General features: G+C 46.4%; 1 protein-coding gene across 2 annotated transcripts in view; it reads right to left on the minus strand.

The window, feature by feature from the left end:
* Nucleotides 1–436: 436 nt before the first annotated feature.
* The window catches only part of PDZRN3 (PDZ domain containing ring finger 3), a gene marked incomplete at its 5' end in the record, with an annotated part of 246,703 nt that continues 220,445 nt past the window's right edge, over nt 437–26,694 (minus strand). For both annotated transcript variants that reach the window (XM_082663476.1, XM_082663477.1), the window contains 6 exons: nt 437–2,892; nt 3,612–3,728; nt 5,052–5,153; nt 7,421–7,483; nt 8,650–8,748; nt 24,037–24,124. In XM_082663476.1, coding sequence (XP_082519602.1) covers nt 1,333–2,892; nt 3,612–3,728; nt 5,052–5,153; nt 7,421–7,483; nt 8,650–8,748; nt 24,037–24,124 — 2,029 coding nt within the window. In that variant the 3' untranslated portion in view covers nt 437–1,332. The remainder of the gene's footprint in view (nt 2,893–3,611; nt 3,729–5,051; nt 5,154–7,420; nt 7,484–8,649; nt 8,749–24,036; nt 24,125–26,694) is intronic.

The raw sequence follows: 26,694 nt of genomic DNA on the forward strand, positions 1-26,694 counted from the left end.
TCAGTATTTGGGATCCTGTGGGTTGCTGCGGTGTGAAACATACCAGTTTTGAAGCCCACCCACTTTGGTGACCCTTGCTATTCTATGAAAATATTGTGGCTTTTGCAGATGCATGTTAGAAATGGAAAGTTGGGTCTCGCTACTCAGAGATGTTGTTAGATATTACTGACAGGCAGTAATGGTGGCAGTAAACCAAAGGGGTTTTGTTGTGAACACGAGCTTGGTTGATAAACTTGCTCAGTTATTCCAGTTTATAGCATAGTGGGCCAAGTTGAGGCTTTCTGTAAGGCAGACAGTCATTCGAATGCTAGATTTTTTCCTAACAAACAGACCTGTCTTTGGATTCCGAGCAGAATGAAGGTAGTGGATGACCTGAAATGCTCAAATTCTTCCGAGGCAGCAGGTAATACAATGAAGGAAAAAAAAAATACACACTGCAAAAGGCTTTTATTTTATAGGCACCACTGCAAAATGAGGAATCACTTCAAAACATATCAAATAGAAAATAATAATTTATTTTAACTTCATTTTACTTACTGTTTATAACTAACCATGGTTCTCTGAATTTGCTCGAAAAAGTCTGTCCCTTTGAATCTACAAAGCAAAGGTTTACTACAGTGAGCACTTACTTAAAATTCCACAAACCGTCTCCATCCACAACTTTCCTGTACATGCAAAGTCCTCCAACGGGTTGCAGTATCTGCAAACATGCTTTAAACTTCCACGAAGCTGTGTTATAGTTTGCCTTCTGTTAAAAACCTTTACACTCTTTTGGGAACTTTAACCAGGAGAAGAATGTTTAAATTTATGTGTAGTATACCTCGTGAACCACAGAGTTTGGTGGTTTTTGGAGCTGAAGCTTTGACCTAATGTTAAACGGTCACTCACATATTATAAAGTAGGGTTCCATTAAAAATACATACTGGCAGTCGTATCTGAGTTTTCGGCAGGCAAAAAAAAAAGTGTGTTTAACTTTCGTATATGAATATAGTGTGTAAACAAATTCTTCTGTGAAGGTATGCTTAATAAAAGAGCTTTTTGAAATTTTAAAAACTTCATGTGAAAGGTAACGCATATAAAAAGTACCATTGCTATTTGAAAAAAAGCTCTGTTTTGTTAATATTGCCTTCCAAGACAGTTACGGGTGGTTTTTCTCCGCTTAAAATAGAGCTAAGACGACACCCAGAGTGAGTGGGTAGGGCTCGCTGATTTCGACTATAAACATGATGACACTATTTATCTTATATACAAAAGCTTGCCGCATTGAACGAGGCAGGAATTGCTACCTCAACGGTAGTGTTCTCTCTTATGTACATAATGCAGAAGGGAAAATTATACAGTAGTCACTGATAGGAACGAATTGTATACTCTAGTGCCGTCTGGAGATTTCGTGCCGTGGGTTAAGAGTTCTTGGATCGTCATCCAGTTATCAAATATCTTTTTATTCCTCTTCTTCATCATCTTTTTGTGGCTGAGTTCCAGGATGTTCATCTCCTTCCTGTCGTCGGCCCCTTGCTGCTCCTTCAGGCAGTCGAGCCGGCTCTGCATCATGAACTCGCGCCTCCGCCTCTGCTCCTTGGCCTTCACCACGTGCTGCTTCCTCTCCTCCTTGCTCCAGTACCGCCCCATCTTCAGCTCGCTCACCGCATCGTCGTCCGTGGTCATGCCGCTGCGCTCCTCGCGGATCTTGAGCGCGCGCTCCCGCAGCAGGCGATCCCGCACCGGCCGCTTGGTGATGTAGCGCGTCCCGTCGCTCCGGATCTTCACTTTCCACTCCATTCTCGGCTCCGACTGGTTGGCCGAGTTCAGGTCCTTGCACATGCTCACCAGGCTCATCTGGCTTTGCGCGTACTCCACGGCCGACTTCTGCTGGATCAGCTGCATGTAGCTCTGGTAGTGCTGCGCGTGCGCCGGGATGTGGGCGTGTTTGTAGGGGGAGTGCGGGAAGGGCGACAGGTACGAGCCGCCGCCCAGCTTCTGGCTGGGGGTGGGGCTCCCGCTGCCCTCGTCGCTGGGTTTCCTCTCCTTGCCCTCCAGGGCCTGGCTGGGGTCCAGCTCTTCCGGAGAAGGGCTGTAGTCCGGAGAGCCCACTTCGGGATCTTCCGTGATGGAGAGCAGATTCCTTGGGGACGGCCCGTACGCCTCGGTGGTCCCCGCGGCGCCTTCGCCGCCGGGGCCCTCGGCCGCTCGCCTCAGAGAGTTGTCGGGGGACATCTCCAAGGTGAGCGGGGTGCTCCGGCAGCTCTCGCCTGTGTTGTACGCGCTCGAGCTGTCTTTGTCGGACTTCTCGGGGAGCTCGGTGATGTCCGAGAGCTCGCGCCTGCGCACGTCGACGCTGGTGTTGTAGTTGCGGAAGCCGCTGTTGTGCAGCATCCAGGGCTCGCGGTACTGCTCCTTGAGCTGCTGCATCTTGTGCGCGCGCACGATGCTGAGGCACTCCAGCTCGATGCTGCGCAGCTCCTCGTTCAGCAGCTCCAGCTCCTTGTCCACGCTCTCCGGGTCGCTCTTGCTGGCGTCCAGGGGGCTGCCCGGGTAGTACAGGCCGTAGGGGCTGGCACTCTTCACCTGGCACTTGAGCTCCAGCAGCTCGCGGAAGCGCTCGCACTCGTCCACTGGGATGCCCAGGTAGTCGGCGTCGGCGCAGTCGGCCGAGATGAAGGACTCGTTGCTGAAGGGCAGGTCGCTGCTGCCCAGAGTGTCCTGGCTGCACGTGAGCTTCCTCTGCCCGGCCAGTGGCGGGGAGGCCGCGGGGGCGTCGTCGCCGTTGTTCTCCTGCTCAGAGCTCTCGTCGTTGCGCGTGCTCTCGTCCGTCCGGCCCACGCCACTGTCCTTCTCGTGCTGGTTGGACAGGATGGTGGCCGTGTCTGTGGTTCCCCCGTCTTCCTCGTGCTTCTACACGACAGAAAACAAGAACACACGGGCACAGTGAGGGGCGCCGGAGGTGCAGTTCCCAGGTGTGACTCTTCCTGTAGGAGGGGGGCCTGGGAATTAGCTACGGGTTAACTACCCGGTCAGCCTGACCTGGGGGAGCCACTGAACCTCCTTCTCGGCCTCAGTTTCCGCACCTGGGAAAGGAGGACGGTAGTCACCTTACCTCACCGAATGATTCCAGCCATTCGAGGACCCCTGTGCACGCACGGGAAGCAGGAGGCATAGGTGATGTCCTTTTAGCTCCTAAGGCCCTCGATTAGCAGTCACTTAGGGTATCTCTGACAATGGTGGTGGCATAGAAGGGGGACGGAAAGGGTGCCAAGCAGCTCAGGTTAAACAGAGGGAATTGCTTTGCTTTTGAAAACATGACTTTTTTCTTTCTCTGCTCTAGTGATCTATTAATGCCGGCACAGGGGGGTTTGGTTTCGAAACGAGTGTCAGAAGGTCGGGGTACCCGGGCATTACTGCTTTTGCTTTTATAAGCCACACGGCACTCTCGTGGTCAGGGAAACTACGGGCTTGCCTTTCACTCGGGCGAACAGAAAAGCACTTCGTGAGTTAGTTTCCTGGCCGTCTTCCCGGCGGCAGCTGGGTTGCTCAGGGGCTTGGGCATCCCGAGGGAGATGTGGGGCCGGGTTTCCCTGCTGCTGAGAGGGCGCAGGGGCTGGCGGGGGTGGTACCTGCTGCAGCACGCCGGCGGTGAACTGCATGGCCTGGTGGTGCTGCTCTTCCAGCATGTCCATGTGCAGGTCGTCCAGAAAGTCGTTTCTGTCGTCGTCCATCCACCCCTCGTCCAGCTGGGGAGAGACAGCCGCCCACACATGCCCTTCAGCTGAGGCTCCTTGCGCTCTCATTTTATGTATTTATTTTTAAGAAAGGACAGTAACCCTGGGGAGAAGTACTTCTGGGGCCCCCTCCGGGGGTCATCGAAATGCAGGCTGCCTGTCGTTTTGCTCTACGACAGACGACTACCCCACGCTCACGGTGAAGACAGCTCCCACCCTGCCTACACGTCCGGGGGATGGACGGGGCTGCGGTCTGCTCTTTTACTGTTGGAGGGTGAGGCGCTTTCCCCCAGGTTAGCTCCTTTCGGTGAAGGAGGCCACTGAGTATAGGGGCGGCGTCCAGGAGCCGTAGCCCTGCCTGCCCTTCTGCTTGACGGCCCGCACACAAGTTTAGCAGGTCCCCACGAGAAGGCACTTACAGTACGGAAAGCATTCTTTCTGACAAAAAAAAAAAAGGTAGCTCTACTAACCTAGCCGTTTGTTAGTCTTGGGCAAGGCCTATCACTTTTATCAGGGCTCTTCTCTCTCATGCTCATAAGAAAGCAGACCGCTCAGGGGTCTGACATCTACCTCCCGTGGGCCAAATCTGGCCTGCGGCCTATTTTTGTTTGTTTAAAAACAGTGTAATTGGAACACAGCCAAGCCCCTTTGTTTACGTATTGTCTGCGGCTGCTTCTGCCCTGCAGTGGCACCGGAGACCATATACACAGCTCCCAAAGCCCATCCTACTTCTTCTTTGGCCCTTTAAGGAAGAGTCTGCTGACCAAAGTTTCTTTCCTTTTTTTCCAGTAAAAACTGTCCTACGTGGCAGATGTACGTCACGATGATTTGATGTGCATATAGACATACTGAAATAATTACCGGTCGAGTAACTAACGTATCTCACAGTGACTGTTTTTTGGGTGATGAGAGCACCTGGAGTTTAACTATAATCGTCATGCTGTACGTTCCTTAACACGCTGTGGTTGTAAATGAGACCCACACAGATACTGGTCAGGTCCTGGGAAGTCAAACATGTTGACGGGCATGACCCTGGCTGTGTTCTCCACGCCCTCATGTTCCCTCCTCCTTTCTTTCATTATGCTCTCTGTGTTAACGAACGTGCGGGGCTCGCGGTGTAAATGCCAGGGTGGATGTCAGCACGCTCCTTAGAAGGTCGAAACGAGAAACAGATTGGAAGTCCGAGCAACTCAGATTACCTTTCCGGGGTACGGAGTACCCTTCAAGCTCAGATTCGATAGGTGGGCAGTGTTCTGCAGGGCCAGGGACTTCGTTAGACTTTGTTACTGATTTTAGAACTACAGACCCAGCTGCACGTGCCGGAAGCTGACTCACCTGGAGTTCGGGCCTTGCAATTAGCAAGGAAAAGTTCTTGTTGTCTTCACTGGTTAGAAGCGCCACGGCCTCTTCGCGGTTCTGTACCTCTATCCCGTTAATCTAAAAAGGAAAAGGTGGAAGGGTAGACAAGGAGCATGAGTAAGTTGTGCAGAATCATTCTGCACTGTTGCAGGCCTGCATCTCACAGCTGGAACAGAGAACTTCCAGGCAGCTTGAAAAGAATACACTGGTTTTCAGAAGGAAAGGCCTTGCTCAAACTGACACAGTGTCTCTGGGCTACATGACAGCCCCCACGGGCGTAGTGCCCAGGCGGAGGCTACGTGAGCAGAAGTAGCTGGGACTCCAAAAGGCAGCCCTGAGAAAAATCACAGCGTTGTGAAGAGGGAAAACATCTAAGCAATTTGATGACACGTAATTGAATATACTCAGGCAGGAGTCTAAATGGAATCTACTAAAGCGTGACTACAGCTAATTTTCAGATAATATCGGAGAAAAAAGCAGCACTGGGGGCTGTATGTGAACGTCCTGGAATTATGCAGCGTGTTCTGTGTTCCCAGTTTCACACTTGAATGTTTTAAGGTGGGACACAAGGTCAAGCGGGAGGGAGTCTCTCACCATCACGCCTGACCACGCTCTGGCAGGATTCTGGCTTCCTGTCCTGTCACCTTCGAGCTCTGCTGGTCTGGAGGTCTCAGCTCCAGGGTGCACGGCAATGGTTCCGTGGAGCTGGAAGGGGAGCCTGCCCTCGACTCTCTATGCCAGTGAAGGAACGGGCAGCAAAGGGGGTGATGGCTCTCGGTCAACGAGGGGAGGTGTGGCAGGCAGGGAGGGCCAGATAAGGAACTCAGTGCTTCCGTGGCCAAGGGCAGATGCCAGTGGAAAACTAGAGCCACTGAAAAGGCCGTTACTCCTGAGGGTTCAGCCCCGTCAGGAATGACAGTCCGGGCTGAAGTCAGGGCAAGTGTAAGAATAAGCAGTGGCAAAAGGAAACGAAAATTACTCGCAGGGAGGTAGGCAGTGATATGTCTAAACACAGTGGATTCGAAATGACAAGACAGGAATGAGCAGAGGTAGAAGCTAAGTCTTCTACCCATGAACCAGAGCCTCTCAATTTCTGTGAGATTAAAAAAGACTGTAATAGAATTTACCATGTGATCCAGCAGTGCCACCCCTGGGCATATATCCAGACAAAACTATAATGAATTCCAAAAGACACACGCACCCCAGTGTTCACTGAAGCACTGTTTGCTACAACAGCCAAGACATGGAAGCAACCTAAACGTCCATGGACAGATGAATGGATAAAGAAGGCGTGGTACATACAGACAATGGAATATTACGCAGCCATCAAAAAGAAAGAATGAGACGATGCCTTTTCCAGCAACGTGGATGCAACTAGAGATTATCATACTAAGTGAAGGAAGTCAGAAAGAGAAAGACAACTATCTTATGATGGCACTCATACGTGAAACCTAAAATATGACACAAATAAACCTATTTCTGAAGCAGAAACAGACTCACGGACACAGAGAACAGACAGGTGGTTGCCAAGGGGGACGAGGGGGGGAGAGGGTTGGATTGGGAGTCTGGGATTAGCAGAGGCAAACTGGTATATACAGAGAATGGATAAACAACAAGGTCCTACACTGTGTGTAGCACAGGGAACTATACCCAATCTCCCGTGATTAAACCTTAATGGAAAATAATAGAACGTATACACATGTATAACTGAGTCACTTTACAGCTGTAACTAACGCAACATTGTAAATCAACTGTACTTCAATAAAGAATGTTATTTGTTAAAAGAAATAATTAAAGCTTAAATTAAAAGACAATTAAAGGGAAAAAAAGACGGGTCTCAGTTTGACTCGAAAGAGCAACAGGTATCCTTTACAGATAAAGAAACCTCTCTTAAAAGCCATGGCATATACTAGTTAAATGCTGAGGCATGGCGTTTAAAAGATGGCTCAAACTTGAAATGTTCGGTCCAAAATTAATCCCTCCGAGAAAGCTCAAATGAGCATTATTTTGTTTCACAAGAACTGTGGGCCTGACCTGGCCCACTGATGTGTTGTCTGTGGCCCAAAGAGAAGGGCAAGGAAAGGAGATGAGCTGGCTCATATGCTGCAAAGCACTGGGGCAGCCTTCCTGCTTAGGTGGGGCAGGCATCCTCTCGAGTTTGTCTCACGCCTCACACACCCTGTTGCCAGGTATTTTCCATGGCTTGTACTTCAGCCATCACCTTCTCTGGCCTCACCACACACCCGATATTTGCGACCCCCTGTTTGTTAACTTCTGCATTTCCACCCCAAAGCTATTAATGAGAACCAGTTTGCTCTTTAGTGATAAACAGGAAGCTGACCTACCTGGATGATGCGGTCTCCTTCTCGGATGCGCCCATCCTTGGCCGCGATGCTGTTAGGGTCGATCTGAAACACACAGCAGACATCTCAGCACCGAGGGGGTAACTTAAACACGCACGAAAATAAACAACGGCCCTTTCCAAAGTCTGCCTCTAACACATGGTCGTGCTCGTCCCTCTGTTTTCGTTTTGTGCCGAAATAAACAAGACTTAGGGTCATGCAGAGGGAGACGAACAGGGACTGATCTGTTTCCAAGCCCTTTCCAGGCTGTGTTCCGGGATCCTTGCACGGCAACCCTGCTGCACAGCAGTGTGCACAGACCCTGGTGACCTGAGGGGATGAAGAGGCACAGCTGACTCCTGTTGCACGCACAGGAATGAAAAGCAAAAGTGTGCTGGAGAACAGGTTAAAGGGTACCCTTCATCATGTGGGCTAGCAACCTTGAAAATGATTAAAGCAACTTAATTATTTTACCAAATGGGTATATTGAAGTTTGGAAAGTAACTTTAAAAATGAAATATAATTGAGACAAGTGGGATTGAGTTTGGGAGAGACACCCCCGAAATGCAGTCATGATGGGCCAACTTAAGCTTGGTGGGCGAAGTATACCCCAAGGGATAATTATTAAGCCTAGCAGACACATCCCTTGATTCATCCCATGGGGATGGATTGTATTTCCTGACAAAATGGGGTTTCTGTGCTTGCAAAGAGGGCAGTGCGTGGTAAGGTATCCATCCTGAAATCAGTTGCTTTGCATTGTCTCCTCTGGGAAGATAAAGATAGCTTCCGTCTATGTACTTTGAAATTGCACTGAACTTACGTGAATTCAACTGTACACACCGCACCAAAAGCAAAGAAAAAAGAGAAACAGACACAGAAATACTTTAAAAAGTGTAAGTGATGCCCTCCCCCATCCCATTCAATGAACACGAGAAGGGAAATGTGAATCTGCTCTTCCCTCGGGGTTGAACACATGAAGCCATGTACACGGCTCCATTTTATGGCCGATTTGCAGGCTTCTGAAGGGTAGTTTTGTCTTATGTGCCAACATTAGGACTTAACCCCTATGTAAAGACGTCACTCCATGGAGCGTGATAAAGGGGACGAAGAAATCTGTCTGCGTCTTTCCACAGACATCTCCGTGAGCCAGAGTTAAGGTTGGTTAACACATAGAAGGCAAAAAAGAGACCAACTCTCTTGCTATGATAGTTATAAAAAATCAGCCCCGATACCTCGCTTATATAGATCCCAATGTCATCTTCATCGTCCGTCCGGTAGCATACTGTGAGGCCCAGCTTGTCCTGGCTGTTCATTCTGTAGAGATCCACTTCCTAGACAAAGAAAGGGCATTTCCCTGTGAGACCCCGGCAGGCAGTGAGGGCTGGGAGGACGTCCAATGCTTTAAAAAACATTTCGTTTAAATGATGAACTGGATTTCTTTGCATTGGATGTGGGCAGAGCGGTTAACTTACTAAACAAAAAAGTGATTACGGGCATGGGATCAACGCCCAGGGCATTTCTGACCTTTCCGTCAATATAAAGTCATTTTGAAAATAGTTATTGTATTGATCCCCCCAAAGAAAAATTACCCATATTTCACTCAGCGTCAAGACTTCTGGGGTCGGGCTTTGAAAAAGCATTCTTTCAATGTCTGCCGCAAACAAGAATATTTTCAAACCCCAACCCATCCAGCCATTTCAGTACAAATGCCTCCAATGTGTGTGGTGAGATTATTTCCCGTTGTGTTCTGTTAATATGCACCGTAACAGAACTTGCAAACAGACTACACATAAATTGATCCAAGGAAGGAGGGTAACGTGATAGCACGCAATTAATGCTTTCCCCAACAGCTGTGATATTTACAGTCGAGAAATTAGTTTCCGCCGCTATTACAGCAAATTAAGTAAAAGCAAAGCGAGCCCAAACGCGAGACACAAGGGCACAGGGAACGCCACTGTATTTGCCAATTAACCTGCACTTTGGAATGAAGTCAGAACTTTGAAAACTGTTGGACCCCTGGAGGAAGTGGCGTGCTTCTCTGAAAGCGTTCACGGGCCAAGTCTCCCTTTCCGCCCATCCTGCCAACCACCCACACGAGACGCGGCAGCACGAAGGGCCAAGGGCTGCCTGATGATAAGTTCTCAGGCAGAGGCCCCTGTCTGGTGTTTAGTGTTAGCTGCTTGCCAACCAGCAGGAGCTCTGAGATGGGGTCGGTCTCTGGAAATATCTTCTCTCTCCCGGTTCTTCTTGGTGAGGGCACAGTTGTTTTTGTGGTCAAAGCTCAACACAGTTACATAGCAGATACTTACGGAACCCTCCCCTGGGTGCCCAATACCATGGATACTTTCGAGACAGAAGAACAGGAGGTGCAAAGGCCCTGGGGCCAGGAGGGCTGAAGCCCTGTGAACGAGGAAGAGCGGGGCAGGCTGAGCATAGCCAGGCAGTGGGGCCAACGGGCCAGCGTCGGGGAGCTCAGATTTGATTTCAGCATCACGGGAAGCCTTGGAAAACTTTTAAAGTGAAGACCGCCATGATCTGCTGGATACTTTCAGCAGGCTTTCCGGCTGATGTGTAGAGTATAGTGTGGTGCTTAAGAGATGAGGCTCAAAGACCTGTGTGCAGATCCCAACTCTAGCTTTTTCTAGCAGCTTCATCACGGGGTTTCATGGGCTCGTTACTATATCTGAGCCTGCTTCCTCACTGGCGCATGTCACCCTGCCGCTTGGACAGGGTGAAGAGTCACTGAGACGAGACTGCCGAGCTCTCAGCACAGTGACGGGCCCAGAGACAGTCCACGGAAAACCGCAGTACAAGACGTGCAGGCAGCTTCTTGCCGGAAGTCACAGCCGTGGTCTGCAGCAGCCGAGTGCGCGTATTTCTCGTGCCCCCCGATAAGATCATTTTATTTTCTGAATATTGACCTGTGAATTAATTCAATGACTTCCTCATTATAGCTTTAGCAACCTGGCACGTTTCCCTTAAATGAAATCCCATTAATTTCTGATAATTTAGTGGAGTTGGATGGAAATTTCGTTTCTCGTTGTTTTGAGAAAAAGACTAAGCAATCAAAGAGGTAGCACGAGTTTAACCACGAGGGCACATAACTTTCCAGGTACTTTGGAATAACCCGGTTGCATACCGCAAATACACTAGGCCCACAGCATCCTCATGTTTCAAACGCATGCCCAAGTCTCTGTCTCAGGTTGCACCTCATCTGGGTGCAGGCTAAAGGGAAGACCTTCTCCGTTTCGGCGCTTCCTAAGAGGCAGCGTAAATCCGTGGAATGTCCCGATTACTCGTTTGGCTCTACGTGCACCGCTGCAGCCCCACTGCTGCCACAGAGCCCTGGCTTCAAGGGGGAAGCCAGCCGGTTCTGGAACAAGGTCACGTGCAACCAAAGCAGAGAGAAGGGTAACTGGAGAGGCTGAAAGAAGAAAACTTAGAAAGATAATAAACATTGTGATATGACTTTTCCCAGAATAAAAGTGATACTACAGGTTATAGTTTTCACTGAATGATTGGCCACCAAGGTGAACAGCTCTTAAGAAAGGTCAAAAGATACCAGAGCTCCACTGGGCTTCACTCTACTATGACTCAAAGTTTGCTTCAAGGTCACGGCGAGGTAGGTGCGGAAAATGAGGGCAGTGTTTAGAAATTTTATAGCACTTGGACGCTGTCATGATAGCCAAGGATAGGATTAGCAGACTTGTCTCACTGACCACGGTGTAAGACTGCGTCAGGTACTACTGAGCTGAAGTGGCAAGGGGTGAGCTATGGAGTCACTCGTGGTAGAATCACGTATTGGTCAGTGACATGTTAAAAATTAAAGCAACCGGCTAACCTGGTCCCCCCGGTCTTTCACCGCCGAGAGTCTGAGAAGCATGACTCTGTAATACACGTGTAGGATTGAGGGCTCCATTTAAGAACTCGGGAAAGTGAAAAGTCTGGAACTGATGTCTTGGGGAAAAAACAGCATGACGTACTAGGAGTATTCAAGTAGGAAAAAGGAAGACTCATAGGGAATGTGACAGATGAAGGTCCGACACGTAAAAAAAGATTTCATGCATTTGGCCTAGTCCCCAAACTCTGTGCAGTCTGCTATCTACAATCAATAGGATTTTGATCAAAACCTAACTTGAAAAGCACTCCTACTCTATTTTTTGTCAATATTTTGATGGACAGAAATTGGAAGAACTACTATTATAACAAGAGACAACTTTCTTAGAACAAAACAGCAGGTTGGCGTGGAAGAGATCCTAAAACATTTGTTGCTTTAAAGTATTTTCACCTGAATCACTGATAATTAATCAAGAACAGTATCTTACGCTCTTCCTTACTTAAACCCTTTTTATGTGCTGCCGTTAACCCCATATGTGGTTCGAAAATTAGTCATAGATTCCCCATAAATGCTGTTTGGACTTACGTTACATACAACACGTGTTGGTGAAGATGACATTTCTGCCGGGTAGAGAAGACGTTCTGATTACCAGGTCTGTTTGCAGTCACTGATATTCTGAAAACAACGCTTCCTCGCTCTAGCAGAATGATATACGGCCCAGCAGTGCACTGAGCCTTTAAATCCCACTGCAAAATTTCCCAGGGCAGGCTGTCATGGGGACACTCACATTCTCACTTTGGATAGACTTGACTTAAAAACTGCAATGGCCAATTTTCGTCCTTGCTGCGGAGGAGAAGCCCAGGCCTGGCTGCGGCCTGAGGCATATGCTGTGTGTCAGGGCAGTGCATGGGAGGAGCCAACTCCAATCTGAAACACTCGCCTGAGGATGTCCAAGCCCCACGCCTCACCCCAATTCCAGCTGGCTGCCAAGCACAACTTTAGCACTCGATCCTTTAAACCAGACTCAAGAAGGGGAGCGCAATTCTACTTTAAGGGCAGTCCTTTAGGAGCCACTTTCTATCTTGGAAGTGGTCTGGTCCTAAAAAGGATGTGTGGTACTGGATAAACAGATGCCGGTAAAGCACATTTTCGGTAATAATAAAGCACGGGAACTTGCCTGGTGGCGCAGTGGTTAAGAATGCGCCTGCCAATGCAGGGGACACAGGTTCGAGCCCTGGTCCGGGAAGATCCCACATGCCGCGAAGCAACTAAGCCCGTGCGCCACAACTACTGAGCCTGCGCTCTAGAGCCCGCGAGCCACAACTACTGAAGCCCGCGCTCCTAGGTATTACTCTGGGGTTTACTCTAGGTATGTACTTGACAATGATGTTAAGATAGCATGGGCTATAGTATTTCCTTTTGTTACCTGGATCTTCTTGGGAACTCTAAACAGAAGTTGGAAAAGTGTCACTTACAACCCACACGAGGACAGAGACAAGACAGTGGAGTAGAAGGATGTCAGCTCACGGCTTCCTACAAAAAACAACCAAATCACAACTAACTGCTCAACAACCATGGACCAAAAAACCCCTGGAAGCTACCAAAAAAAGATATACTACATCCAAAGACAAAGAAGCCACAACAAGATGGTAGGAGGGGGTGCAACTGCTATAAAATCAAATCCCATACCCACCGGGGGTGGGGGCGACTCACAAGCGGGAAAATAATTACACCACAGAAGTTCTCCCACAGGAGTGAAAATTCTGAGTCCTACGTCAGGCTCCTCAGCCTGGGGGTCTGGTTACAAGAGGAAGGAGCCCTCAGAGAGTCTGGCAGGGTTTGATTGCAGGAATTCCACAGGACAGTAGGAAATGGTAAGTCCACTCTTGGAGGGCACACACAGGGTCCTGTGCGTACTAGGAGCCAGGGAAAAAAGCAGTGACTTCATGAGACTCTGGGCAAGACCTACCTGCTAGTATTGGAGGGTCTCCTGCAGAGACGGGCATTGGTTGTGGCTCACTGAGGGTACAAAGACACTGGCGGCGGCAGTTGTGAGGAGTACTCATTGGCGTGAGCCCTCCTGGAGGCTGCCATTTTCTTACCAAGTCCTGGCCCTACCCAACAGCCTGCAGCCTCCAGTGCTGGGATGCCTCAGGCTAAACAACCAGCAGGGCAGGAACACAGCCCCACCCATCAGCAGACAGCCTGCATAAAGTCTTCCTGAGCCTACAGCCCTCTAGGCATGCCCCTTGGCATGGCCATAGCTACCCGCCAGAAGGACAAGACCCAGTTCCACGCACCAGTGGGCAGGAACCACTGCCTCCCACTGGGAAGCCTGCACAAGCCTCTCAGACAGCCTCCTCTCCCAGGGGGGCAGACAGCAGAAGCAAGAAAAACTACAACCCTGCAGCCTGGAACGGACACCGCAATCACAGAAAGTTAGACAAAATGACACGGCACAGGAATATGTCCCATATGAAGGAACAAGATAAAACCCCAGAAGAACAACTAAGTGAAGTGGAGATAGGCAATCTACCCGAAGAAGAATTTAGAGTAATGATAGTACAGAGGATCCAAGATCTCAGAAAAAGAATGGAGGCACAGATCAAGAAGATGCAAGAAATGTTTAACAAAGACCTTGAAGAACTAAAGAACAAACAAACTGAGATGAACAATACAGTAACTGAAATGAAAAATACACTAGAAGGAACAAACAGCGTAATAACTGATACAGAAGAATGGATAAGTGAACTGCAAGACAGAATGATGGAAATCAGTGCCACGGAACAGAAGGAAAAAGAATGAAAAGAAATGAAGACAGTCTCAGAGACTTCTGGGACAACAATGAACACACCAACATTCACATTACAGGGGTCCTGGAAGGAGGAGAGAGAAAGGACCTGAGGAAATACTGGAAGGATTAATAGCTGAAAACTTCCCTAACATGGGAAAGGAAATAGTCACCCAAGTCCAGGAAGTGCAGAGAGTCCCAGGCAGGATAAACCCAAGGAGGAAAGCACCGAGACACACAGCAATCAAACTGACAAAAATTAAAGACATAGAAAAAGATATTAAAAGCAACAAGGGAAAAGCAACAAATAACACACAAGGGAATTCCCATATCAGCTGATTTCTCAGCAGAAATTCTGCAGGCCAGAAGGGAGTGGCACGATATATTTAAAGTGATGAAAGGGAAGACCTGACAACCAAGAATATTCTACCCATCAAGACCCTCATTCAGATTTGATGGAGAAATCAAAAGCTTTACAGACGAGCAAAAGCTAAGAGAATTCAGCACCACCAGACCAACTTTACAACAAATGCTAAAGCAACTTCTCTCGGTAGAAAAGGAAAGGCTACAACTAGAAACAAGAAAATTATGAATAGAAAAGCTCTTCAGTAAAGGCAAACATACAGTAAGTGTAGGAAATCATCCACACACAAATATGATATCAAAACCAGCAATGGTGAGAAGAGGAGAGCACAAATGCAGGAGATTGGAAATGCATTTGAAATTAAAAGACCAGCAACGTAAAGCAATCTTGTGTATATATACACTGCTGTATCAAAACCTCATGGAAACTGCAAACTGAAAATCTACAATAGACACACACAAAACACAAAGGAATCCAAACACAACACTAACGTTAGTCATCCAATCACAAGAGAACAAAAGAGGAAGGGAAGAAAAAAGACTCACAAAAACAAATCCAAAACAGTTAATGAAATGGCAGTAGGAACATACATATCGATAATTACTTTAAACGTAAATGGATTAAGTGCTCCAACCAAAAGACACAGGCTCACTGAATGGATATAAAAACAAGACCTGGATATATTGCTATCTACAAGACACCCACTTCAGATCGAGGGACAGGTACAGACTGAAAGTGAGGGGATGCTAAAAGGTATTCCATGCAAGAAAGCTGGAGTAGCAATACTCATATCAGACAAAATAGACTTTAAAATAAAGACCATTACAAGAGACAAAGAAGGATATGACACAATGATCAAGGGATCAATCCAAAAAGAAGATAACAACAATTGTAAATATTCTTGCACCCAACATAGGAGCACCTCAATACATAAGGCAAATGCTAAAACCATAAAAGGGGAAATCAACAGTAACACAATCATAGTAGGGGACTTTAACACCCCACTTTCACCAATGGACAGATCATCCAAAAGGAAAATAAATAAGGAAACACAAGCTTTAAATGATACATTAAACAAGATGGACTTAATTGATATTTATAGGACACTCCATCCAACAACAACAGAATACACATTCTTCACAAGTGCCCATGGAACATTCTCCAGGACTGATCATATGCTAGGCCAACAAAGCAAGCCTCAGTAAATTTAAGAAAACTGAAATCACATCAAGCACCTTTTCCGATGACAACACTATGAGACTAGAAATCAACTACAAGAAAAAAAACTGTGAAACACTAAACACGTGGAGGCCAAACAACAATATGCTACTCCACAACCACTGGATCCCTGAAGAGATCAAAGAGGAAATCAAAAAATATCTGGAGACAAATGAAAATGAAAAGCACAATGATCCAAAACCTATGGAACGCAGAAAAAGCAATTCTGAGAGTATACTTTATAGCAATACAATCTCACCTCAGCAAACAAGAAGAATCTCAAATAAACAACCTAAGCTTACACCTAAAGCAACTAGAGAAAGAAGAACAAACAGGACCCAAAGTTCGTAGAAGGAAAGATATCATACAGATCAGAGCAGAAATAAATGAAATAGAGATGAAGAAAACAATAGCAAAGATCAATGAAACTAAAAGCCGGTTCTTTAAAAAGACAAACAAAATTGATAAACTTCTAGCCAGACTCATCAAGAAAAAAAACAGAGGGCTCAGATCAATAAAATTACAAATGAAAAAGAAGTTACAACTGACACCACCACACAAATACAAAGGATCATCAGAGACTGCTACAAGCAACCATATGCCAATAAAATGGACAACTTGGAAAAAAATGGACAAATTCTTAGAAAGGTACAACTTTCTAAGACTGAACTAGGAAGAAATAGAAAACATGAACAGACTAATCACACAAGTAGTGAAATTGAAACTGTGATTAAAAATCTTCCAACAAACAGAAGTCCAGGACCAGATGGCTTCAGAGGCAAAGTCTCTCAAACATTTAGAGAAGACTTAACAGCTACCCTTCTGAAACTGTTCCAAAAACGTGCAGAGGAAGGAACACTCCCAAACCCACTCTATGAGGCCACCATCACTCATAGCACACACAAAAAAAGAAAATTACAGGCCAATATCACAGATGAACCCAGGTGCAAAAATCCTCAACAAAATATTAGCAATCCCCATCCACCAAAACATTAAAAGGATCGTACACCATGAGCAAGTGGGATTTATCCCAGGGATGCAAGGATTCTTCAATATACGCAAATCAATCGGTGTGATACACCACATCAACAAACTGAAGAATATAAACCACACGATCATCTCAAGCAATGCAGAAAAAGCTTTTGACAAAGTTCAACACCCACTTATGATAAAAACTCTCCAGAAAGTGTACACAGAGGAAACATACCTCAACATAATAAAGGCCGTATATGACAAACCCACAGCAAACATCATTCTCAGTGGTGGAAAACTGAAAGCATTTCCTCTAAGATCACGAACAAGACAAGGATGTCCACTCTCACCACTTTTGTTCAGCATAGTTTTGGAAGTCCTAGCCATGGCAGTCAGAGAAGAAAAGGAAATAAAAGGAATCCAAATTGGAAAAGAAGAAGTAAAACTGACACTGTTCGCAGATGACATGATACTATACATACGAAATCCTAAAGTTGCCACCAGAAAACCACTAGAGCTCATTAATGAGTTTGGTAAAATTGCAGGATACAAAATTAATACACAGCAATCTGTTGCGTTTCTATACACTAACAATGAAAGATCAGAAAGACTAATTAAAGAAACAATCCCATTTACCATCGCATCAAGAAGAATAAACTACCTAGGAAGAAACCTACCTAAGGAAGCAAAAGACCTGTACACTGAAAACTATGTCACCGATGAAAGAAATCGAAGATGACACACAGATGGAAAGATATAGCATGTTCTTGGATTGGAAGAATCAATATTGTGAAAATGACTATACCACCCAAGGCAATCTACAGATTCAATGCAATCCCTGTCAAACTACCAAAGGCACTTTTCACAGAACAAGAACAAAAAATCCTAAAATTTGTATGGAGGCACAAAAAACCCTGAATAGCCAAAGCAATCTTGAGAAAGAAAACTGGAGCTGGAGGAATCAGGCTCCCTGACTTCAGACTATACTTCAAAGTTACAGTCATCAAAACAGGGTGGTACTGGCACAACAACAGAAACCTAGCTCAATGGAAGAGGATAGAAAGCCCAGCGATAAACCCACACACCTATGGTCAATATATATATGACAAAGGAGGCAAGACTATACACTGGAGAAAAGACAATCTCTTCAATAAATGGTGCTGGTAAAACTGGACCACTACATGTAGAAGAATTAGAACACTCTCCAACACCACACTCAAAATGGATTAAAGACCTAAATGTAAGACCAGATACTATAAACTCTTAGAGGAAAACATAGGCAGAACACTCTTTGCCATAAATTGCAGCAAGATCCTTTTTGATCTGTCTCCTAGAGTAATGGAAATAAAAACAAAAATAAACAAATGGGACCTAATTAAACTCAGAAGCTTTTGCACATCAAAGGAAACCATAAACAAAACGAAAAGACAACCCACAGAATGGGAAAAAATATTTGCAAACGATGCGACTGACAAGGCGTTAATCTCCAAAATTTACAAACAGCTCATGTGACTCAATATCAAAAAAACAAGCAACCGAATCAAAAAATGGGCAGAAGACCTAAATAGACGTTTCTCCAAAGGAGACATACAGATGGCCAAGAGGCACATGAAAAGATGCTCAACATCACTAATTAGAGAAATGCAATCAAAACTACAATGAGATATTACCTCACACCAGTCCGAATGGCCATCATCAAAAAGCCTAAGAGCAATGAATGCTGGAGAGGGTGTGGAGAAAAGGGAACCCTCCTACACTGTTGGTGGGAATGTAAATTGATGCAGCCACTATGGAGAACAGTATGGAGGTTCATTAAAAAACTAAAAAGAGAGCTACCGTATGATCCAGCAATCCCATTCCTGGGCATTCATCCGGAGAATAGCATGGTTCGAAAAGATACATGCACCCCAATGTTCACTGCAGGGCTGTTTACAATAGCTAAGACATGGAAGCAACCTAAATGTCCCTCGACAGATGAATGGATAAAGAAGGTGCAGTACATATACACAATGGAATATTACTCAGCCATTAAAAAGAATGAAATAATGCCATTTGCAGCAACATGGATGGACCTGGAGATGATCATACTAAGTGATGTAAGTCAGACGGAGAAAGACAAATATCATATGATATTGCTGATATGCGGAATCTAAAAAGAATGATACAAATGAACTTCTTTACAAAACAGAAACCGCCTCACAGATTTAGAGAATGAACTACGGTTACCGGGGGAAGAGGTGTGGGGGAGGGATAGAGTGGGAGTCTGGGATTGACACGTACCCACTGCTATATTTAAAACAGATAACCAACAAGGAGCTACTGTATAGCACAAAGAACTTGGTTCAGTATTCTGTAATTACCTAAATGGGAAAAGAATTTGAAAAAGAATAGACACATGTATCTGTATAACTGAATCCCTTTGCTGTGTCTACCTGAAACTAATACAACATTGTTAATCAACTGTACTCTAATATAAAATAAAAATTTTTTTAAATTAAAAAAAGATTTTAAAGTAGAAAAAATTAAATTCAGAAAAGTGCAAAGAAGGGAATGATCATTTATATTCTTATCACCCAGAATTAAACATGGTTAATCTCTTGACAGGAAAAAAACAGAACAAACCAAACCCCCCCCCCCCCAAAACCCCACTATGACTTAGTTGTGGTCACTGCATTTCCAGGGGATGGTTGCACATCATAGAGAAGAGCCTGGTTGCTAATAGTTAAGCAAAGAGTGAACCATAGAGGTTTTCAGAAGCTCTGGAAATACAACACTGTTAAGAGCCGATACCGTCTTGGGATCTGTATAGATTTAGGTTTTACCTTGGCTGCTCATAAAGAAGATTAATTACAGTAACGCAGTAGTAGTTGAACTGTGCACTAAAAGCAGCGTCTAGCCTTATATACCGCACATGGTAGGTGCTCAATAAAACTGAATTAGCTTGAGATTCCAAGGCAGACTAAAGATCCAAACGAAAAATAAACTTGACTCTGCCATTAGCAAGCCAGGCTGCCCTAGGAAAGTCACTTCACTTCTCTGAAACTTCTCGGCTCTTCTACCATCTTATCCCCAGAGACAATATCTTGGGGCTCGGTGGAAACTGCCGTTCCTCCAGCTTATTGAGTGGTTAGTAAATTCTCAACATTTCATTCTCACTCCAAGCTAGACGTAGAACCTTCCACAATTGAGTACCTCATGGAAAGCACAGAGGGCATCAATACATATCTGTCTGTGATGATGGAGATAAGATGGCAAAGAAGACCATTAATCAAACTCGTATGAATAATGGATTACCATTATCTGGATTACGCCTCCCCCACCACTGGTGTCCTGTTGCTTACCGGTCTAGATGGACGGCTGGATAAAAATGAACAGCTAAGCCTGACATTTTAGATGAAATGGAAACGATAGCTCAATTGAGTAAAGTACGGGGGCCATTCCACCTTGGTTGATTCCAGCTTTCTGTTTCAACGACAGCCACTTTAATCAGAGAGCATCCCAGAGACTAATTTCGATGGCTTTTGCACCTCTAGGAAGACTGGTTACTGAAGCATAGCTCTAAGACCTTATCGATCCAGAACTGCTTGTTCATATTTCTTGAAATCATCTCCACACGTTATCTATGCGTGGCACTGTCGGGGACGAAGAGACGTCTCTAGGAAGACCGCACTTGGCTTCAAGGTCCTGACGTGTGAGATTGGGTCACAAGGCATTTATTCCTGTATCCAACAGATGTTTCTTGGGTGCCTACCCCCTGCCAGGAGCTGTCTGAGCACAAGGAGTCTAAGTAGGAAATGGCCCTACTGGGGGAGGGGTGCTTTAGCCAGAGCCGTACGGAAGCTTTGCTGGAGATGAGCCACACTGAGCTGGGCCAGGATCTGGGGGGATAACATAAGAGCAGGGGGCAGGTTTTGACTGCAGGTGGCAGGAGAAAGAACGGTCAAGTGCTGATGAAATCGGGAGGGTGGTGAGGAAGCTGACTCAGTGAGGGTAGGGCCGACCAGGGAAGGTTCCCCGGAGGAGCCCTGGTGCTCTGCCTTAAAGGCTAAAGAAAAGGGCATAGGTTGGCGGGGACAGCCTGCATTACCTCCAGGACGGTCTCGCTTCCCTTGAGATCTTATGACGTTACACTATGCAACCAGGTTTGGAGATCATTTTAGTCTCCCTGGTGAGAGCGTAGCTTTCTTTTCCTTTCTGGTTTCAAAATGACATCATCAAGACACAACATAGGTCACGGCAGCTTCACAGCCCGGCTAGGATGCTACTGAGGAATCAACTGGGAAATTAAAACAACAGACGAAGCAAAAAGAAAAGCCTTCTTCAGACGTCTATTTTTCCGTCTTAATTACCTACAGGAAGATCCAGAGCAGGTGTTCCGTACCTGAAGATTTACGGGTAATTATTTGGTGGCTCAACCCTTGGGTATACTGGGGTGTAATCCTTTTAACGCTAAGCAGTTTCACAATAACAGGGATTTGACACTTACCTAAATATGATCATTTTGTGTGCTTTAAAAGAGAGAACATCTGTTTTTCTCTGTGCATTTGCTTCCATAATATCCCCAAACACTCATATATTTTCCTCCTATATAATATCCACGGAACGGGTTCCTTTTCGAAAGGGGCAGATGTTGATCTACTTCAACTTAACACGAGAAGCGGTGGTGGGCTGAGGGTGGCCCCCTTACTCACAGCAAGCCTGGGTGGGGGGACCCAACAGGCTGATGGGACCTAGCAGGGACACACTGTTGACGGCTCTAAGAAATCTTGCGAGGAAGCGGCGATGATGGTACACGTCGTTCCCCCAGAAAACTGGGTCTGCTTTAGGAATGCCAGCTCCTGGCCGTGCTGCTGTTCATTAACCCTCTCGAACTGACCGGGTGACGTTCCAGAGACACGCCTCTGCAACAGAGCCTTCCTGGAAGTATACACACTGTCCTCTCCTGGAGATTCCCTCCTGGTGAGGGGCCACGGAGAGAACCTCCCTGAATCTTGACCTCAGAACTTGGGACGCGCCGCTCACCCAAAACCACCAGGTTCACTTAGTTAACAGAAATAACCTGGTGACGTCCAAGCGGCTCTAAACGAAAGTCCAAATGTAACAGCAGCCTTCCTGCCTGGTATGGACTCATGGTACTCCGTGATGACTGCTCAAAGGAGCTGTAGACGGAGAATGGCCACAGTTTGGTTTTCTAGATGAAAAGCTCACATCTAAGCTAATGGCTGATGACCCAAAGGGACTATGGCCTCCTGAAGGGCAGGCAGGGTGATGACTTGCTGATTTTGCCTTTCTAGCACCAAAAAGGATATTCAGCGTAACAGATGCTCAGTCAACGCAGGCGAGCAGAAATGAATGTAAGCGTGCGCGTAGGCTCTCTTTGTGCTTTCTACTTAACAACAGGAAGAAGTCTGAGCAGAGTCTTGAATGTCCGTGAGGGGCTTAGTCATCTCTAGTCCACGGGACTTCACTCTGCCCCAATGGCGTGGGTGGTATTCGAGGCTCGGAGGTACAGCTTCCCGCCATAATGAAGGAAACGCACAGAGCCTCGATCGTGTGACTCAGGACGAGGGCAAATGCAAGCCTGGGTTTCTCTGCCTGGGCCTGGGGCCTCCGGGTCAAGGGCCCTGGGACTTGTGCACCGCAACACCTGGGGATCTTGGTAAAATGCAGATTCTGATTCTGTACGTCTGAGGGCCCAGATTCTGTGTTTCTCACAACCCCCCCCCCCATGCTGCTGTCCCAGTCTTTGCGCCACACTTTGAATAACAAGCCTCTAGGGAGGCGTTTCAGAGTGGCCTCCTCCCGCTAAAAGCAAGATGCTCTCAGATAGTTCACGTGGAGAAAGTTACTTCCTTTAGGAAGAAAGCCTCAGTTTGGGCTAGTCTTACCACTTCTGTGATACTAGCCCATCTCCTTAGACAGAGAGAAAGGCAGCAGGAGGCAGTGGAGAGAACGGGCCCCAGGCAGCCAGCGCTGGGCAGGTACCAGTGACAAGCACCAGGATTTAATAACACTGCCTCGTGTCCGCTGTATTGATTGGACACCTTCTATTCATGTCAAGGGATGCTGATTTTCTGACTGAGCTAGGGATACAGCATTTCCTTTAAAATTCTCCTTCGTTTACAACCCAATCCAAAAATGGGCAGAAGACCTAAATAGACATTTCTCCAAAGAAGACATACAGATGGCCAAGAGGCACATGAAAAGCTGCTCAACATTACTAATTATCAGAGAAATGCAAATCAAAGCGACAATGGGGTATTACCTCACAGCGGTTAGAACGGGCATCATCAGAAAATCTACAAACGAATGCTGGAGAGGGTGTGGAGAAAAGGGAATCCGCCTACTGGGCATATACCCAGAAAAACCCATAATTCAAAAGACACATGCACCCCAGTGTTCACTGCAGCACTATTTACAATAGCCAGGTCGAGGAAGCAACCTAAATGCTCATCGACAGACGAATGGATAAAGAAGATGTGGTACATATATACAATGGAATATTAGCCCTAAAAAGGAATGCAGTTGGGTCATTTGTAGAGACGTGGATGGACCCAGAGACTGTCACACAGAGTGAAGTAAGTCAGAAAGAGAAAAACAAATATCGTATATTAACGCATATATGTGGAATCTAGAAAACTGGTACAGATGAACCGGTTTGCAGGGCAGAAATAGAGACACAGATGTAGAGAACAAACGTATGGACACCAAGTTGGGGAAAGCGGGGGGGCGGGGGGGACAATGGTGGTGGGGGGATGAATTGGGAGATCGGGATTGACATATATACACTAATATGTATGAAATAGATAACTAGTAAGAACCTGCTGTATCAAAAAAAAATAAAATTCAAAAAAGAAAAAAATTTACCTTAGTTTAAAGGAGTTGGGTTAAGTTAAAGGGAAAGAGAAAGCAAACAGCGGTTCTGGTGTATCAGATATAACAAAACAACTGTAAGGCAGAGTGGGCCACGTGCGGCAGATACTGTGGGAACTCAGTGACCCTCCAGATATCACATGCAAACTCTTAGAGACGGGAGCATTTTTCCAGGGAGAGACCACAGCTTCCATCAGATTCTCAAAGGTGTGAGAAAGTAAGATGGAACTAAAGAACCCACTGCTATAAAGTTAACGAAATACCAAAGATTTACAAAGTCGACATCCTACTCCAAAAATCTAGCTCCTGAGATATTTGATAGCTTTTTAAAGACCTCTGCTTTGTCACAATGATCCTCAAAAAGCAGTGTTGTCCTATAAAGGTTATTAAATAGCCCTTCTTCTTGCAAAGCAAGAAGGCCTCAACCCACTGAACGCGGCTCTTCTAAAAGAAATCCACGAGAGGTGGACATTCCATGAGCATCCGTAATCTCAATGCACGCTGATAGAGACGTATTAGCCTTCACAGCGACTATTGAAACGAGCCAGGGACGTGCTTCTTACCTCCAGCTCCAGCTCCTCTCTCTCCATCTCCTGATGGATGCCTTCAATGTAGTCATTTGGATCGTAGTATTCATGGGCTGAGGGATGCCTGAAAAAAGATGAAAGATCGTTAAGGCCCTGCTTGCAGTTCTAAGTATCTGTTCCCGTCACCCCATCACAAGGCCCATCAGTGCCACAGGGGCTGTTCTCAGAGGCTGAGGTTCTTACTCAGTTCACTTCTCTCTGGTTGCGTTTCCCGGCACAGTCAGGACCTCCCTCACAATATTTCCACCATCTTCTCTAAAGCCCATTTCCTCCACAAGAAGGAGTTTAGATGCAGGTTGAGGGCGAGGGATGGAGTGGGAGATTGGGGTAAGCACACGTAAGCTAGTATACAGAGAATGGATCAACAACAAGGTCCCACACTCTATAGCACAGGGAACTATATTCAATATCCTGTGATTAAACCATAATGGAAAAGAATATAAAAAAGAATGTATATATATGCATAATGAATCACTTTGCTGTACAGCAGAAATTAACACAACATTGTAAATCAACTATACTGCAATAAAAAAACTTAAGAAAAAAAAAGATGCACGGTGAGAGAGGGACTGGCTTCGTGGTTTGCAGTGATCATTCCCTGGCCCACTAGTCATGTGAGTCAATGTGACTAATTTCTAACTCAGTCTGTAGGTGGGAGACAAACTCTTATTGACTGCTCATGGCTTCATTCTTAGATTTTATCTCTGGGGAGAAAAAAGCTTCACTTCAGGCAACACTTAAAGACATGTGCCGGCCTCTGAGATAGGTTCAAAGGGCTGTGAAACTGAAACTGCTATGCTGTCATCTAGGACGTTTCTTTTCAAACTTCTTTGATTGTCTCGCAACGAGAAATACATTTGACATCACCCAGTATACACGTATACGTATGCAGAACACGTGCATACAGGCACACATATAATGCGTGTGTGTATATATGCAGACCCACATGCGTACACACGCCTAGGAGAACGGAAGCTTGCATTTCTCTAGGTTAACAAGCGTACAGCACAATTCACAGAGCCCACCACCTCTTTGGAAACACCGCTAATGGAACCTCTAGGACCAAAGCCAGCGGGAATTACAACATGCTCAGTCAGGGCTGTGGCTCTGAAAGGTGTCAGATGCGGATGGAGAGCTTCAGCCTGATGGTTGGCTGGGGACCCAAACCTCCGCGTTCTCAAAGGTCAACAGGGCAATCAGTGGGCTCTGGTCTTCTCACCCAGGCGCTTAGTTTTGAAACAACAGACCAGACATGAGCGGTCATTCAAACGAGGGCTGGCTTTCAATTTTCTGTACCCGTCAGGCAAATATGCTGCCTGCACTTAAGGGGCTGTTAGTACTGAGGACGCTGCTGGAAGGCCTGGGCTTTCAAGCCTCAAGGTAACCCCCCCCGCCCCACCCCCACCCCCCCATTCAGCCCTGATGCACACTCCTGCTGTCCTCTGACCTCGCAGCCAGAAGCAGGAGAGCACTGACCTCCGCACTCTTCTGACATTTCTCAAATTGCCCCTTGGGGGAAGAGTCATGTCACGTTAACTAGACTTAAGAGGAAATTAAGGGTTTAGCTTCTAAAAGGCCTGTCATTGTGACGGTTCAACATCGAGAGTCAGGAGTAGCCTTAAAGGCCTCATCAATGTGAAAGGCAGTTTGGGCCTAAAACGTCCAACAACTGATTTGAATGACTGTAGTCAGTGAATCATCCAGTTGTTTCCTAGCAACTGGCACGCTATGGAGTATTGACGCTGCGGTGGGACAGACCTGCCTTTCCATCCAGCTGCCAACTTTCATGGAGTACCACTGCTGAGTCCGCAGTTCCTCGTGGCACAGAAGGGACAGTCATGAGAAATGGGTGAGGTGACAGTTCTCTGCATACTGCCTTATGCACTCTGAGTGTCAGACGGGATCGGGGGCGGAGGGGGCACCCCCTCCTCTACCTTTACACGCTGCCCGCCGCCCAATTCACCTTGTCACGCCTGGGGAATTAGCCCTGGGTTCTGATGACAGCTAACCGTCAGAACCACGGGATGAGAGGCCAGCCTCTGTCTGGAATCTGGTAGAACAACAGGAAACGTGTGCTCACTCCCGCTACTGAGTTACTAATAGGAATCCAACAGGTATTGCTCAGAGGATCTCCCTAGGAGAGGTGGAGATGCCCTTGGAAATAAGGCATCAAGGCAATGATCCGAACCAGCAGCAAGATGGGAGGAGGGACTCTAACATCAACCGGAGAGGCTAAGAAGGGGAGGTGGACACCTTGTCCAGAGATGTGCAAAATCACATCCAAAGAGCCACCTTAAAATGGACATCTTTTAAGCCACTCGTCCACCTGAGAAAATTTCTTGCTCTTCATTTTTGTCCCTCCATATTTTACATCCATCACTAAATTACCAGTGATCGCCACTATCATTTATCCAGCGCTTACCGTATGCCACGCTGAGAACCTGCCACGCATTAGTTCATTCAATCCTTCAACAATCCTATAATGTGATTATCATCCCATTTTAATAGAAGGAAAATAAGGCCCAGGGAAATCAACTACCCAAGTTACACAGCTAGAGATTAGGCTTTGTCCAACTCGGAGCCTCTGAACTACCTGATATCTCTGGCAGTAAGTAAGGTAAGAGGAGAGTCGTG

This window comes from Grampus griseus, assembly GCF_964374135.1.
Source record: "Grampus griseus genome assembly, chromosome: 10".
Lineage (NCBI taxonomy): Eukaryota > Metazoa > Chordata > Mammalia > Artiodactyla > Delphinidae > Grampus > Grampus griseus.